The sequence below is a fragment of the Protopterus annectens genome, chromosome 14.part0, assembly GCF_019279795.1.
Source record: "Protopterus annectens isolate FY-2018-M chromosome 14.part0, PAN1.0, whole genome shotgun sequence".
Classification (NCBI taxonomy): Eukaryota; Metazoa; Chordata; order Ceratodontiformes; family Protopteridae; genus Protopterus; species Protopterus annectens.
The window spans coordinates 878,932,990-878,951,599 of NC_056748.1; the positions used below are offsets into that span (position 1 = coordinate 878,932,990).

Below are 18,610 nucleotides of genomic sequence, written 5' to 3' on the forward strand. Positions count from 1 at the left end.
AGACCAAAATATGAGGTGCAGTTCTGGACAGCTGAGAGGTATGCATGCATATGTGTAGTGTTGCTTATATATAACATTTTCGTTTGATTGCTTACTCCATCAGTCTCAGCTGAAGATTTTTTGATGAGAGAGTTTTCTTATGGAAGTGAGTCCTATTGATTTCAGTTCAGATTCAAAGATGAATACATAATGTTTGGCAATGTGTGAAAAGAAAAGGGGGGTGGTGATCCTTGAAGTACACAACTCTCATGTTCCATGAGGGGATCCAAGTGAAACTAGCATAAAACTTTCTAAAAGCCCTGATGTACTGGCAGCAGTATGTATAAAGTCATTACGTTTGGAGAGATAGTGACAGTTGCATACCCATGTGCACAAACATTAATCCAGCTATAGCAACTAAAAGCAGTAAACATAAAGACTACAGCTAAAGAGAAACAGGTATCAGTGGCACACTGTATGCCAAACCTGTAACCGGTGGTCATGTAGCACTATAACTGAAGGCTTGCTGTGAAGCTCATCTTTGGACTTGTATTAAAAAAGGGGACCAGTACATTATGGTACCCCCAAAAGTGATGATCAATAAAAAATGCACAGCATAATAGAAAGTCTAAGCCTCACTCATCCAGGAGGTATATACAACTTTTTGATCAATGACAATATTACTAAGCCTTAAATTCTAAAATCTCAAAAAAACAGTAAAGGTCAAAATTAAAGCAGTAATAACAATAACTTTCTGAATTATTACTGAACTAAATTGTCAGATTAAGAGCACAGTGCTTCAGAGTCCATTAATCTGATGCAGTGACAGTCCCCATATATAACTTTTACCCCCTTCTCCCAACAGCAAAGGCCAGCTTTTATAGGTTCATAGGAGTTTACTAGGCTAATGGCCCTGGAGCCTTTAAAAGCCTAGTCCAAAAGATTCCCTGGCAACATGCCACCTGACATTATTTCCCCATGCCTCTGTCCAGCAGGACCACTGAAATGATCCCCGGGGTGAATCCACTCGTCAAGATTTCTCTTGAAGAGGGCCAGTGAGGTACTCTGCTTGATGAGTAAGGGAAGATTATTCCAGAGCATGGGCAGTCTCTGGGTTAGGAACCTGTCCCTCCAACAAGTTCTGTTGATTGTGGTAATGAGGTTGAGGGCTCTGGCACATGTGTTAAGGAGGGATTGGGATTTCTTTAGATGTAGCATATCTAGCAGTGCTGGGTCTGACATGGCTTTGTAGGTCAAGCCTCTAAGTAGGCGATATGAAACCGAGAAAAGTTGGAGTTTTTTTAGACTTTCCGCATAGGGCAAGTGTTTAAGGCTTGGATCCTCTTAGTGTGGTATTTTTGTGGTCTTTCTAGTTATTGCAAATGTCTAGTGAGGTACATGCTGAATGGGGCATTACTTGATAACTGGTCTAATGAGGGAAGAGTAGAGAGAGACAATGGCCTCTTTCTTCCTGGAGGCAAAACCCTTTGTAATAAGATGTACCACACAGAAGGATTTTCTGACCACAGTGGCAATGTGATTATCAAAGGATAGGTTGCTATCCACTTGTGTTCCCAGATCTTTTATGACACCTTTGGTGTTCATTGGACTACAACTGATGTGGTAGTTCATGGGTACCATGTTCTTCTCAAAGGGAATGACGCATTTTTTGGCGTTGAGCTTGAGGCTATGGTTCTGACACCAGTCATTGGTTTCCGCAAGGCCTTTCTGTAGAATGTCAACATCATTTGGGGAGCTAATAATGGCTCCCAGTTTGCAGTCATCCGTGAACTTGGTCAGCCATAGTCCCTTGGTTTTGGCCTGTACTTCAGAAAAGTAGATGCCAAACAGGACAGGACCCAAGACTGAACCCTGTGGGACTCCACTTGTGATTGGTCGGTAGTCAGACTGGGATTCCGCTACTTTCACTGTGTGAGTTCCATCAGTGAGCAAGTTTGCAACCCATCATGTGACACAGGGGTTGATGCCTAATTTAGTGAGTTTATCTACGATTCCTGAGTGAGGAATTGTATCAAAGGCCGTGGCCAGATAGAGGTAGGCTGTGTGAACTACCTTGCCTTTGTCCACAGCTCTGGTGAGAGACTCAAAGTCTACCAGGTTGTGCAGACAACGTCTACCCTTAACAAATCTGAACTGGGTGGGTCTAGAGTCTGGAGATTCCCTATGTCCTTGTTTATTAGGTCCATGATGATGTGCTCCATAGCCTTGCATACCAGACTCGTCAGGCTAATGGGGCACTAGTTCCCAGGGTCCACAGTCCTAACCCCTTTGTGGAGTGGGATTACTGTAGCAGTGCATGATTTGGCTGGAACAAACCCTGAAATGAGGCTGTGATTGAACAGGGAGCTCAGGTGTGGTGCCATTTAATTTTGCAATTCATGTAAAACACAGCCCGGGATGTTGTCAGGTCCCATGGAAGCTGTCTTCTTGGCCTTGGCCAGTGCAATTTTAACCTGTGCAGCTATAAAATTGGGTACTTGGCATTCCTCAGGTATTGTGATTGGCCCTTTGGGGGGTGAGAGGGGGGTAAAGTTGGCACTGAATCTGTCAACCATTATATTGGCCATATCTGTTGGCTCAGTACAGGAGTTACCATTGTGTAGGAGCTCTGAGCAAATCTGAGCATTGCCTTGCAGATTTTTGACATAGCTATAGAAGGCCTTGTGGTTGTCTTTAGTATCTGTTGCTATTTTATTTTCATAGCTAGCTTTGGAGGATTTGATGAGGGATCTCAGCTTTTTGTTAAGGCTGACAAAGAAGTTTTTCCTGTTTGGGACTTTGCCTTGTTCTGCAACAGTTTCTTCCTTCTGTTGTAGAGTTTGTTTATGGCAGGGGACCACCATATTTGCTTCCTTTTTTTGGAGAAGTGTGTCTTGGTTCTGTTGGGAATGGTCCATTTCATGCATCTGACCTGGGAGGAGGGTGATGGAAAAACTTCCCAAACTTTGACATAGGCAAGAAAAAGGTCACTTCAGCTCTTCCTTCAATTAATTCTTGTGCAGGAGGTTGTGTGTGTGCACATATAGGGAAGGTTGTGCTTTGTTAACTTATTCTGAAGAAGTCTTGTATTTAGAGACGAAAGCGCTCAATAAATGTTACTTTTCGTACCTGTGGGGTTTGGCTGCTTACTTCTACTTCCCTTGTTATTCTTGGTTCTTGTCCTTGTGGTTCAAGTGGTTTTGCTGATGGAAGGAGGAGAACAGCAGTCTGGCATGCAGGGAGCTGACTTACAGTCACTTTTAGCTTCCATTGCGTCACTTACATTGGTGGTGGCTGAATTAACTGCCAAAGTGGACGGACTTATTGGTAAAAATGAAGGAAGAGCTGAAGAGCAACCTTTTTCTTGCCTATCAAAGTTTGGGAAGCTTTTCCATCACCCCTGCACACAGATCTCCTGGTACAGCTGGGAGAGACCAGAGGAATACTGCATCAGCTAACATTAGCTTTTCTAACAGGGGCAGTGATTGCTGTAATGCTCCAGGAAGCAGTGGAACAAGTGGAAGTGATTTTTTAGTCACTGAATGGCTGAGGAGCAATGTGGTATGGGGACATGACAATGCCAGCAGGGGAGACAATTTTGGAACTTTAGGCAGAGCAACACATTTCGGGAACTTTTTCATCAATATAAAAAGCTTCAACTTGAAAACTGTTATTTGGGGGAATATCTTCGGCGTGAGCATGTTCCTAAGGGGCTGCGAATGTGGAGATACCCACAGGACTTGAAAAAGACTCACCCTTGCATCGAGAACTGATTTCATTATTTAACAGGCAAGGGTGTGATGTGCTTAAAATTTTAATGGCTGATAATGTTTCTAAAATGTCAGATTTGAATGTGAATATTTGTAAGTTTGATGTTAGTATCAGGAATGATTTATTATTTGTGCATAAAATCAATTAATTTAGATCTGTCATTGATAGTGTTGACAAAACTGTGCTTAAATTAAAAATGAGGAAAGACAAAAAGTTGGTTTAGGGACAAAAGTGACTATGATAGTGGAAGAGCTTACAGTGTCCCGCCTTTAGGGCAACAAAGGATGCAACAGGGTGAAACATTTAACACTGGTATGGATGTTGAAAGTGAAGTAGTGGAAGAGGCACATTACAATGAGAACTACCCTTTAGGAAACCCACCCTTACGGTGGTCCCAGAGAATAATGAATCAGAGGAATGGGCAACAACACAATGGTTACCAGGACACTTACTTTTACCAGCATTATCCGAGGAAGGGAAAAAGGGGGGGGGGGACAGAATCAGACACACTACAGGAATTAAATGTTAACAGCGATGGTGAATTTGATGACATCTGTTCCATAGTGAATAATTATGAAAGTGATTTCAAGATTTATAATTTAAGTCAGGGCATCCGTCACGACAGCTTGGGCAAATCTGTTTAAAAGGGGCCTTGAATTTTGTACCGGCCAGGAAGGCCAACATGGTAGAGAGTATCCTGCAGTTAAAAACATTTAGTAGGAAACTGAATTTAGCTCTACATTTCAGACATAACAGCAATGAGGGGGCCCCCATTATGTAATACATTAAAGAGACCAAGTGCATTCACTCCCCCACACACCCTATGGTTGGATTATTTAAGAAGTTATGTGAAACGGACATCAGGGAAAACAATTGTATGACATCCTTGAATGAATGCAGTAACCTGTCCCAAGATGAACTAGAATTGTTAAAACTCATTACTATGAATAAAACAATTAGGATAATGAAACCGGACCGGGGGGGGGGTAGTGATTATGGACATGAATGATGACATTGGGAGGATGTTTGAGGTTTTATATAGTGACACCTATATGGAAATTTCCCATAACGAGCTGAACATTGCATACAGGAACATAGACTTAGTGATTGATGAGCTTATGTTAAACGGGCAGATTACCTTAGACGAACATGTTTTCCTGAGTACAACCCATCCTAGGATTCTGACCATCTTCAGAATTCCCAAGATTCATAAAAGTGGCAATAATCCACCACTCTGCCCGACTGTGTATGCTAAAGCATCCAAGACCTTTTGTCTGGCTAAATTCATTAACCATAAAGTGAAGAATGTATTAGAGCAAAGACCCTTCTTGTTCAAGGACTCCTAGGACTTCTTATCAATCACAAGGCAGGACTTATACGATGATAGGTTACTTATGGTTACCATAGACATTTGTGACCTATTCTCTGTGATCCCACATGATCAGGGAATTGAATGGTTTTATGATTTTTTTTTTTTGTGTACTAACACTAATCTAGACCACAATACTATTCTTACAGTTAGGACATGCATGGAACTTGTATTAGACAACAATTGCCTGATTTTTGAAGGGCAGCTTTTTAAGCAAACACAGGGGGTGGCTATGGGTGCTTGCTGCACCCCTGTGTTTGCTAATATAGTTTTAGCCCAATGGGAAGATTTGTTTATCCTGAATTCTCCTTACAGGAATTTTTGGGTACTCTGTGGTCGTTATTTGGATGATATAGTCCTGTTGTGGAAAGAACGGAGGGAGCAATTGGAGAGTTCGTTTGAATATCGTAACACTACCACCTCATTCTTGAGAGTCACGATGAGTGATGATGGCAATAGGCTCAACTATTTAGATGTTACTTTAAGAAAGGACTATAACAACAAAAAGTTTACGTCTGTGTTATATAGGAACCCCACGTATTTGAACATGCTTTTGCATTATGACAGTTGGCATCCCACACATCAGAAGATGCCCTAGTTAAAGGGCAATATGTGAGACTAGCTAGGATGGCATCAGAAAACGACAAATTTACTGATGAATGCATGGTATTATTGGGGATGTTAACAAAAAGGGCCTATCCTGAACAATTTGTCAAAAATATTATGGACGAGGTTGTTAATAAGAGAACTGATGGTGTTTACTGTATTCTTTTGGGTAACAGAGATGGGATGGGACAAAATGCTTCCCTTGAAAAGGCTAACAGCTTTGAAGAGGCCTTTAGTGTTACCATTTACAAAAAACTTTTTTGATATCAGTAACATAGTTTTCAAACATTGGAATGTATTTACACTTGAACAAGCGTTAATTACTGTATTGGGTAACACTCCTACTATTGTATATAAGAAGCAGACCTCATTTAAAGGTATGTTGGAAAGACTTCATACACTTTTTATGGAAGGTGGTTGTTTTAAATGCGGTAGGTGCCCTCAGTGTAAGTTTATGTTGGAAGCAAAACAGGTCAGAATTCCCCATTCTGGGGTGATAAAACCAAGGAGAAAATATTTTTGTTATTCTAAGGGGGTAGTTTATGTCGCTATGTGCCAGCTCTGCGAAGGGTTCTATGTGGGTAAGACCAAGAGGGCCATTAAGCAGAGAGTGTAACTGCACAATTATGACATTCTTAACAAAAATGAAAACAATGCCTTGTTCAGGCATACTAGTGACCATCCTAACCACACTTTTAAGTTTTGTGTGATTGATAATGTAGACCTTGGGTCAAGAGGTGGTCCCCTCTGATGATTATTTTGAGTTTTTAGAAATGAAATGGCAGGTTAAATTGAATGCTTCCATCTATCCTGGACTCGACAGAATTACACTCTGCCCCTTACTGAAATTAAAATCTGCTTTTTGCATTTAGCAGTTTTAATCTATGTCAGCATAAGGGCTTTATTTCATGACTACAATGGGCTAAATTATTACTATTTAGGTCTAAATGTTATTAGTATGAATACATTTTAGTTGTTATGAAGTGTTTTCATGAGATTTTTGTTTTATGTGACATGTATTAATTAAGGGTGGGGACTTGATTAGTGTTCAATTAATTCTTGTGCAGGAGGTTGTGTGTGCATATATAGGGAAGGTTGTGCTTTGTTAACTGATTCTGAAGAAGTCTTGTATTTGGAGACGAAAGCGCTCAATAAATTTTACTTTTCATACCTGTGGAGTTTGTCTGCTTACTTCTACTTCCCTTGTTATTCTTGTCCTTGTGGTTTAAGTAGCATTAGAACTGATGAATTCTAAGAAACATTGAGCAAGTGTGTTGTTACTTCAGTAGTTTTCACAGTTGATGGAGGGGTAGTTAAAGTCACCCAGTATGAGGGTGTTGGGATGGACCCTTATGTTTTACAGGGTGTTTAGCAATGTGAAGTGGGACTCTTGGGACATGGTAGGGGATCTATAGCAAGCAATAACCTGAATAGCAGTTTTGCCTAGTGTTAGCTGTACCTGGATTATCTATGATGCGCTATGTTGGGCCACTAGCCTGGAGGTGTACATATCCTTTATGAATATGGAAACACCACCACCTTTAGGGCTTTGATCCACATTTTGGGGATGAAAGGTGTGGTATGAGTTATAACCCGGTAGCACAGGAGTGCTTTCAGGTGCCTTAAACCAGGCCTCAGTAACGGCACAAATGTCGGTGTACTCCATTTTGAGGAGTGCTACGAACTAGTGCATTTTGAGATTGAGACTTCTAATGTTGAGAAGTATAACCCTCAGATTACATTTGCTTGTAGTTGTTACAGTGGTAATTTGGTCCTCTGGACTTTGCCTAAAAAAAAGGCACTATAGGGGTGGCAAGGGCCTTGGCCAGTATATGGAATCTCAGCAGTGACAAATGCAGGCCATCTCTGGCAAAGCATCGAGGTCTGTAGATCATGTCATCCCAAGCAGACAGATACTGGATCTCCTTGGAATGACATCAGAAACTTAGCCAATTATTGAAGTCAATCATTTTTTGTTTGTACTGTGGTATCATTCTTGGTGATGATAAGATGCTACTCAGAGCTAGGGTCATGCCATCCTGGGCTACATGATCTGAGAGCTCCTCCATGTCTCTTTTCATGTGGTCCAGAGAGGTGCATTTCAGGCCATTCACACCAACATGGACAATGACAGAATCCTATCTGTACCTGCTGTGGAATGACATTAGTGTGTGGCGTTTATCCTGGCTCCCAACAGAGAGCTGACTGTTACCTCCTTACTAAACCTCGCGAGCGGGACATCAGTGTGCCTTACTATTGAATCACCTACAATAAGTGTATTAGGTAAGCTGTTTTGCCTTAGGGGTTTTGGTTGTACAGCACACTGTTTGTGTGAGCTGTGTGTCACATGGTTTGTGCTGTGGTGTAGCGGTTGCATGCGTTTCTGCCTTGGACGTCTCTGTTGTTTGGGTAGATTTTTATTGAGAGCCTCCGCGAAGGTGTGTGCATATTTTGTGCTGCTATGTGATAGCTGTGAGGGTACGTGGCTATGTGTTCCCTGTGATGTGGTGCTAGTGTTGACCTTCTCCTCGATTGGCTATTTCAGTCTTGGCTGGAGAGTGCATGGCTTCCAATCTGGATAAATAAGTGCATCTCTCGCAAGTCTGAGTGTTATGAGTTAAGAGGAGAGGGTTGTCAGTGTACATGAGGCAGTTTCTACATTGCCTCAGGATGTCCAGGTTCATCAGGTCAATAAGAGAAAGTATGGGGAACTGACCTTTGGACATACCTGGAGGCGTGTGTAATTTATTAAGTACTGAGGCTGTTTATTTTATAGAAAGTTTAGTGCTGGTAGCAGTCTGTGTGCTACAGTGATTGCTATGGGAAGTTTGGACAAGTTCTAGACTTAAGTGCAGAAAAGAAGACAAGTAGTAAGATCTAAGGGAAAATTTGAAGAGTACACTTTCTGGCACTGGGAATAGTTTTACCCTAGCTTAGCGGTGCTGTGTGTCACGCAAACCCACACAAACACGGGTTTGTAAGGCAGAAAGTTATAAGGGATAGAATGCAGCCAGAAAGGTACAATTTCAGAGCTGGAAACCACTCCTCTAGTGGTAGATAGGCTGCTCAGTGCTTATCACTCCCACTGATAATCAGAAAGGCTTCCCTCTATCACAGAAAAATCTGGACAACTCAGAAACTCCAATACAGTCCTGAATTCAGCAGATCTGAATCCGGACTATTCTAGTAACAGAAAATGGTGGGAGAACGAGCAAACAGATAGAATTTTTTTTCCATTTTTTAGAAAAACAGTAAAATTAATACACTTAAATCAACAATAAATTCACTTTAAACACAGAGCAGGCTAGCACACTTGAGTGTGCAGCCAACAAACAGTAAATGCAGTTGAAATAAATGAATTAACTTGAAAAACGACTAAAATAAACTGCAGTAAGCAGTTTTAAGCAAAACACAGTAAATGGAGGTACTTAGAATCAACCAAAGTTTCTCTTTCTCCTCTCTGCTGCTCCTGTAGTCTGCAGAACACCAAAACAGGATCTGCTGAGCTAAAACAAGAGCAAACCCATGCAGACATGGGTTTTTAAGGCAGAAAGTTAAAAGGGATAGAAATCAGCCCAAAACAGCCAATAAGGTACAATTTCAGAGCTGGAAACCACTCCTCTAGTGGTAGATAGGCTGCTCAGTGATTACCATTCCAACTGATAAGCAGAAAGGCTTCCCTCTATCACAGAAAGGTCTGGGCAACTCAGAAACTCCAATACAGTCCTGAATTCAGCAAATCTGAATCTGGACTATTCTAGTAACAGAAAATGGTGGGAAAACAAGCAAAGACAATTTTTTTTGCTTTTTTTAGCACATATACTAAAAAGTATAAGGGGTTGCCAACACTGACTAAATTTTCAGTTTGAAAAGTTCTTAAGTCCCTAGGTACCTGATTAAGCCTCTGTCATTATATCTTTTTATTGTGTTACTAGGAAATACACAGGAATATACCTTCTCCAAGTATATGGGACTGTTTTTGCTACTACTATGAGAGATTATAACACGTTCCATCATTTCTCAGTTCCTCATGTGCAATACCTCAAAATTCCAAGATATATTCAGGCAATGGTGAGGCTGGTTTTGGCAAAAAAAGGAATTACTAGATGATGGAAAAGTAGTCATGATCCAGATGTAAAAGTAGTCATGATCCAGATGTAAAAGACTTGAAACAATAAAAGAAGTCAAAGAATAGAAAGCAAGAAGGGTGAGACGGCACCAAGTAAATTTCTCACGAAGAAGTCGGCATTCTGGAAAGCAATGATGGCTAAGTAGATTATCTGGGCAACAGGGGATATTTTAAGGTAAGGAAGGAGAGGGATGGGTAATTGGATACGTTATTTCTGGCAATATACAAAGAATATGCAGGGAAAGAGAGAGAGAGACCGACCAATTGCCAGTCAAAAGAAAAAAAAAAACTGCCCAATACACACAATGCAAAGCACAATGTTTATGCAGTGGAACACATTAAATAAAGAATATATAAAAAGCATATTCCTGCAGGATTTGGGGACACTAAGTATGGATCTGTTCCCGCTTAATTGATTGGGTAGAAATGAGGACTAGACAGAAACCAAAGAAATGGTAGATATACACCAAGAGAGTGAAGGCTAGGCTGTGCTTCACATTGCAGTCTTAGACAAATGTAGTAAAAAAAATGTAGTGGGCCCAGCCACTTCTATTAATGATGCACATATGACAATCCTGCTGACTGATGCTTTGATTATCTACAGAGATCACTTGGGTCAATATCAAACACCTTTTACAAAGCAGCCGCAAGAGGACCTACAGCTTTCCTTTACAAAACAATAAAACAATGGCAATATAAACTATTCCTATATCCAAATAAAACTAAACTAATGGTATTTTTACTTCCAACCCAGCAATCAAACTATTATCAGTCAATAGTACAAAAATTAAGCTAGTACGCAATACAAAAATATTGTTTATAATAATTGTACAAAGATTAAGCTCTGAGCAGCACATTCAGTATGCAGTTCAAAAAACAACCATAAAATAAGATTTCTTTATAAAGTTAAACCCTTTCTATCAGAGCATACACACAAGATCAAAGTTCAAACCTAAGTTCCCCCAATCTACTGTATGCCCTATCAAGTTTGACTAAATTATAGTTCTCTCAAATATTCCAACTAGAACAATCATAAACTTGCTTGCATATAACTTGTTTGCAAATAACATTAACTGGACACATTGTCTTGGACTTCAGTTTCTTAAGTGGTTGGAGTTACTTGAGCTGTTAGCCTACAGCCTACACTCACATAGACAATACTGACAACATTCTCTATAGCCTAGACCAGGGATCCCAAACTGAGAGCCCTTGGACCACAAGCAGCCCTCAAACCAGCAAAATTATAGATGAAGGAAGAGACTACACTACCTTTTGAGCTACACTGCCTGCATTTCTTTTTGTCGGGGAGATTGTGACCCTATCCTAAGTTTGCTAATCCTCCTACAGTACCAGTGGTCATTTGAGTTTGAGACTTCTGGCCTAGACTGATGCCCTGCCACCAGGCAGTTAAACTGCTCCTGACCCTGAAGAGACCTGTATTCATTAAACTAGCACCTACCACTCACTGAAAAATGTAAAAATCATAATGACTACCACCTACATGCCATTTATGTTGGTAAACTGTAAAGATTTCTCTCTCTGCAAACATCAGAAATATTTCCTCTCACCTCATCTACTACTTAAAATCTTGGTGAAATCATACCTGTCAACAGAAATGGTCTTACATTTGTAACATCCCCATTACTAATACTCTTATCCCATCTATGTTTTTAAATCTCAGAGAAATTATAGCCATCAACAAATCAGTACTACTATATTGCTAACACCATTATTAAATCCCCTCCTTCTGCAGCCAAATAAATTATTATACTATCCTCACTTTTGTCTCCTGTTTACAAGCCTCACGTGAATAACTGGATACAATACTGTCTGAACATTAAGATCTTAAAGTGTAAAAATAAAGTTGAATGTTCCACAGGAAAGTGTGAGTTTAGGATGCTGTAAATACTATACTATATGTTAAATTACATATTCAGCTCAGTGGCACATGGTATATTTTTATTTGTTTGCTCATGTTAATTGCATGTGCAAGTGTACACAATATGGAGCTTTTCTCCTTAGACCTCCGTTGAAAAGGGACCTTGCCCAGTCAGACTTTCCTGGTAATAAAAATGTATTATTTATTTAAATAAATAAATAAAAATAAATATCCATTGATCAGACTTGGAAGTAAATCATTCCAGAAAGTCCATAAAGGATCTTCCATATTTCTGTAGTAGGCATTAACCTGAAAAGAGTTGTGATTACTTGTTCAGCCATTAGCAACTGAAGAGATAGATGGACAGACAGACAAAAGCTCAACAGGCACATACGCTGTTTATTTTATACCTTTTCTGGTTAGTATATATATATATATATATATATATATATATATATATATATATATATATATACAAGAAGCAGATAATGGGAAGTATAGCCCTCCACATAATGGGGGCACAGAGGGAACATACCCCCGTCCAGCAAAACACTTTTCCAGGGGTACTTTTCTACCTTCTCATATCAGATACTTGAAGAAATATCACACTCTTGTGATCTCAACAAAGCTGCATCTCTGAGATAAAGCCTCTGTTTACCTAATACTGGATCAGGCAATTTCAGTCATAATTTAGGAAGCTGGGAAGAGGAGGAAGTATGAATGACAACACATGTCTACATATGCTGCTCAGAGGAATTTCTTCAGGGTAAGAGAAAACTCCAAGTCTTAAAACAGCCTTGAAATGGAATTGTGGGAAATAATTATGGCTGGTACTTAATACTTTATGTCATTAACAGCTTGCTTACTATAATAATAATAATAATAATGAATAAATAAAATATAATAATAACACCAACAATAATGCATCGAGGCTTAGGTTGCACTCACTGTAAAGACAGCTCTATGAATGTTACTTTACTACAGAAGGAAATTGCTGAGTGTTGTAAGCAAAACCAGTAAAAACAAGAGTATGACTGAAAGCTAGGTTTGGGTTTAAAAATCATTTATGATTTAACAGATGTGGGCAAGTCCAAGTCAAATAGTCATGAACTTAGACTTCTATAAATGGTAAGTCACCATAAAGGATGCCCAGAGATATGAAAGTTAAAAATAATTTGTCTATACCCAGAATGGGATACAATAACAAGAAAAAGGAAGATGAATCTGATGTGTGGTATAAAAAGTCCAACTTTAAAAACAAAGCACAAACTGTGCTAAAATATCAGGAGAGAACTGCAGTCTACTTTAAGCGTACTAGACCTTCATTATCATCTCTGCTTTTCATCTATAAAAGACTGCATCACAAAAAACACATACACATAGTGCTCACTATTTAAATAAACCATAATCCAATCAAAAGCCACATTCAACTGATCATTAAAACAATTAAGAATTTCTTAAAATCAGGCAAAAACATCAGTCGAACATTCATTAAAATGCAATGGCTAACAGTTAAATTGCTGTACATCCTTTGATAAAAAAATGAATAAAACTAAGTTTAAACACTAATATGTATAAATACCATATATAATATGTATAAATAACATATACAAAATATAAATAACATGTACGTATGTGATAAAAAAATATATTAAATATGAAAAATAGTGTATACTTTGTTTCTAACTACTGCCACTGTTAATTCTGAGCCTTCTATCCTTTAGAAAGCACTTGATTTTAATAACATCACTCAGACCAGGGAAGTCATCAGCTTTCAAACTAATCTGCCATGTAGCTTCTTTCTCTTCTAAGTGATTGTTATAATCACCTCCCGTTTTGCCATCTAACAGATGCTGTAGAACAAAAAACAAGAATTTTTTGAACTTAGCACAGACTAAGCTGGGCTTGTATAAAGTACTGTTAGGGTCTTTCTTTTTGATGGCATATAAATGTTCTTTTATTCGTTTTTGAGCGCAATTGTAGTCATTCCAATATAGAATGCTTTGCACCCTGTACAGACACTGATATAAACCACCCTCTTCGTAGTACATCTAAACCTTCCTGAGGCCGTAATAGTCTTGTCTAAGTGTGGTAACAATGAAGGCCCCTTTGTTAATAAACTTACAGGCACTACAGAAACCATACTTGTAAGTACCCCTAGGTTTATCAGAAATGACTGGAATCTGCAAAGTATGTTGTAATAATGTTTTTAAGCACACATTTTTCTTGTACACAAAAGAAGGCTCGTCTCCTATTGCTTTTTACAAATCAGCATTACCCTTTAAAATGCGCCAGTAATCACAAATAGTTTTTCATACCGCACAGTTATCAACTGACATATCTAAGCTTAAAACGAACGTGTTGCTTACAGCATAAAAATTGTTGGCATGCTTGGCTTTGTCTGGCTGGCGTAATATAGGGGCAAAAAAGTGTTTCTCTTGTTGATTATTTAAATAGCACTGGATGCCAATCTAAATTGTTTATAACCTCTTGGGTGATAAAATGAATTTCCTCTTTGAAAACTGAATCATGTGTTGTTAATCTAGAGGCAAGAATAAACTGCCCATGACGTATATTTTTCTTCATAAATTTGGGATGATTACAATTATAGTGCAAATAACAGAAAAAGTATTTTTCTATAACTACTACTATTAAAAGAAAATGATTATTAATGTCCCATTTCAAAGTAATATCCAAAGAATGTACTTATGTACTTGTGGGCCTGCATTCGCTAAGGTGAATTCTAAGAAGCCTGTGCTTCTGTTCAATTCATCCAAAAATAGTTTACAATGAATAAAACTGCGTTTCGTAATAAAAAAATCATCAACAAACCTTTTAAAGACAATTATATTATCAAAAAAGGTGTTGGGTAGAAACTCCGTCTCCCACCCAGCCCAGAACCAAATTGGCAAAGGCTGGTGCTGCCACTGATCCCATTAGCAGCACCTTTGCTTTCTAGGTAATATCTCCCATTGAACATGAAATAATTATGTTCCAGCAAAACCTCAATGAGGGAGCATGAAAGATTAATCTCGTTCCCTGAGTAAGTTGTTATTTGTGACATAAAGGACCTAACATATTCTTTTCCTGTATCCCATGGTATGCTGGTGAATAAAGAAGTTACATCTACAGTAAATCTAATCATGTCTTCTCTTTCATATTCATCAGTCTCATTGAATTTCCCGATATGATCAAGGAAATCCCAACAGTCACACAAATATGAGGGTAAATTTTCCACTAGTGGATTTAAAAATAGTAGCCATATATAGACAACTACCCGTGCTGATACTGTAGGATGCAGACACAATAGGTCTAAGGGATGTGTGTGCTTGTGGCACTTTTATGTATCTTAGGTATGCCAAAGAGGATCCCCTTTTCTTGTGGATGTCGACACACAAAGTTACACAGTTTGTAGTCTATTTGACCATTCATAAGCAAGTCATACAAATAAGCTTTAATATAATTACAGCCACAATATATATGTTCTAACCTGACTTCCCTATAGTCTTCAGCATTCATTAACACTCTTTCAATGGCATTTGTATAATCTAATCAACACATAATAACAAATCCATTATTAATAAATTCAGTGAATTTATTAGTCAAACTTGGTCTAATCACACACTGTGGTTTCAGTGTTTTAGGATCATTGATCCCTGAGGGTAAGAAAGTTTTCCCTTAACCCACAAACTTCAGCAGTCTTATGGTTAGTATATTTATATGGGGGATATTAGAGGTGGGAGGTGCAAGGCAGGCAATGCTTTACTTTGTGTATTTTGTTAAATTCAACATTTTCTAGTGTAGGCTGTACTACTGTGATGTTTTGTGTTCTGATCACAGTAACTTTGATTAGTTCCTGTGAATCTAGAGGCCCAGTGTAGTTTAGCAGGTTTTGGAAACCAAGTAGTTTTACCCAAAGAATAAACAATGTTGATCAGCAAGTGGGACAAAAACTGCAGAAAACATTACACTTTCTGTTTTTTTAATGTAGAAAATAACACGCTAACTTGGTAAAGGCAATTTCAATCACTTGTTCTGCTATTTTACTGAATGCAATTTGACTTTTGGGTTAAGAAATTAAATTTTTATACAGTATGTAAGGAGCATGACTACACTTGCCAGTTACTTCCTGATCCTTGCTAGTTCAAGACTCTAGTATTTTACCTGATACACTTTAGCCATGTGGTCATTAGCCAATCAGAATCTAGAATAAATCATGTCCATTTTATAACAATGCAGTATTTGACAATGGATAATATACACATTTTGACTATTCCTGACTCTGCCATCTGACAAAGTAGAGAAGAGAAGAGAGAAGCAGATTTACATGTATAAGTGACAACAAATCCCTTTCACAGTAATGTTCAAGCATTACCTCCATGGAGCCTGCTTGCATTCCACGATTTGGTAGATATCACTGTCACACAGAAATGTAGTACAAACACCCACCTATGTTTAAAAATGGTTTCATCAAATACAGTTTGTTGAGTGTTTTGCTGAAATGACATTGTCTTGAGTTGTCACTGCTGATGTAAAACAGGCTAATGTGACCTACCCACTCATACTTAGCTAAACAATGTTTTTGTGAAGTCCCCATGTCAGGCAGCCTCGTTCTACAAGGGTTGTCCTACACAAATGGTCTTTCAAAATAGGATAAGGGAAGAATATTAACTACCGAAACTGATGGGCTATAAAACAGAGGGGCATATTCATTTTATATAATGAATAATTAATAAATGAAGGCAATATTTCTTAAGTTCTAATATCCCGAAGTGTTCAAAACTACTTATCTTAAAACAGAGAGCATTTCATCATCTCTTTTGCACATAATGTGTTTTAGCATGACTTATCTTATGTATATTGTACAGTACAACATGCTGCATACATCAGTTAGCATATACCAGCTTAATGACAGACAGGAAGTACGGCTAAATAAGCATGACATATACTGTATTATGATGCAGTAAGACAGTGAAGAGTGATGTCTATCTGTATGTGATCAACATTTGTCTTTTGTTACATGAAATTCAAATCCTTGCCTCATTTCTAAAATGCATGTAGCCAAAGTCTACATACTACTGAAGGAAAGGTTCAAGAACATTTTATGCTGCTCACGACTAAGGTGATGAATGATTACGTAAAGTAATCAGTTTGTATTGCACTTATTATTAAAACAATAAACAAAACATTTGCCTTCAATTATTTTCAGAGCTCATACACCACCTACAATGAAAAATAATCCTTTTGAGAAAGTGGAAAAAGTGATTCTACCCCCCCCCCCAACAAAAACAAAAATCACAATAGCTTTGTGAAAGCAGGCAGCCTTTCACTGTCGCAGCCTGCAATAAAAATGTTCTCAGTCAGTTATTTGCACACTAGGATGCGGCATTCATCTTAACAACAAGTGTTTTCCAAGACTTTAAAAGCTCACAGACTGTTGTGAAACATATTGTTAGGATTTATATTAAAACATTTCATAGCCAGGCACTGTGGTCTACTTCAAAGCCGTAAGGGCTGTCTTGTGTTTGAGCCAGGAGATAACTGTCTTGCGTAATGCTGAAGTACTAATGCTGCATTATGTCTCCAGTGTTAGGTCACTTCTGTGTCCTAAACCTGCTTGTTTACTTACTGTGTCCAAAAGACAATACATGATTAAATTTGTTCCACAACAGCTCTTATCCCAGGCTTTTGTTCTCCTACTCTGGCCAACATTTCCAAGAATGGGCTATCATTTAATCCTGTTCTGTTAAGTTTCTCTGAACGCCTTAAGTACTCTTTGAGGAAACAAGTGTGTGTGTAAGTGCTCTCTGATTACTTTCTTTGAAGTACTGTGTGTTTAGTCTGCGTTCGTATAGCACCTCTACAGATCTGTTTGACTTGAGTGTAATAACTGTATTCTTGCATGTGATTAAATCCATATGATCATATACCCAACAATAAATAAACCTATAACAGCTATTTCATAAGGCAAACATTCACCCATTACTAAAACACGCAGCTTACCCCTATTTTTCTACAAAATTAAATCTAAATATTTATTTTTTACCTGAAAGACTTAAACAGTTCTACAAATTCCGTGAAGCTCATGTTACTGTCAGACATCATGAAGCTTTGAAAGCCTTTTAATCCTCCTTTTACTCGACCATGCCAGCTCCGACTACTCCATGTACTAAAATAAAAAGTAAGGATATGGGAGTTGTTGCAATATACTTTAACTTTTTATATGCACTGCAGATAAACTAAACATAGGCAGTATTTTACAATGATCAACGTACACTAAACAGCAAATGTATCTTTTCTTCACTAGACATTAATTAATATACTTCCTACAGAACCTAATAAACTGTCCCATACAAGTGTAAAAATAAAGGCTGCCATTGGCTGTATCTGTGACACCTGAGCAAATATAGGTAATGTTCATTAACATTTCTATGTTAAGACGAAATATAAACACTTATAACTCTGCTTACCTCAAAAGGACCATCTGTCCGTTACTCTGCATGAGCTTCTTTATGAGTGAAACTCAGAGGTCACTACTCGCACATCTGTTTATCATGCACTTCTTCTTTATAAATAAAATGGACACATCTCTAACAATAAGGAATGCATTTTAATTAACTGCTACCTGTTGAAGCCTATCTGCTAAACATGGAAGGCTGGATGGGTGAGCAGCACTTTTTATCTGGGATACACAGCCTACAACACTTCTTACCTAATATAATTAATTCCAAGGTCATCATATGTCACGGGTTGGTTGCCTAGATTCCAGAGCTCAGCCAAATTAACTTTGATGAAAAATGCAGTGTGGCTTGCAGGGTCTGCAGAATATTGTAAGGTGGTTTGTGATGAAGATAGGTGACCTCCACCACATTATAAA

The 18,610-nt window shown here is 38.4% G+C and overlaps 1 protein-coding gene across 1 annotated transcript in view; it reads right to left on the minus strand.

Moving 5' to 3' along the window:
- Positions 1-18,610, minus strand: part of PLCE1 (phospholipase C epsilon 1) — an 838,097-nt gene that overhangs the window by 332,161 nt on the left and 487,326 nt on the right. The window contains exon 11 of the mRNA XM_044055634.1: positions 17,780-17,902. Within this exon, the coding sequence (XP_043911569.1) occupies positions 17,780-17,902 (123 nt within the window). The remainder of the gene's footprint in view (positions 1-17,779; positions 17,903-18,610) is intronic.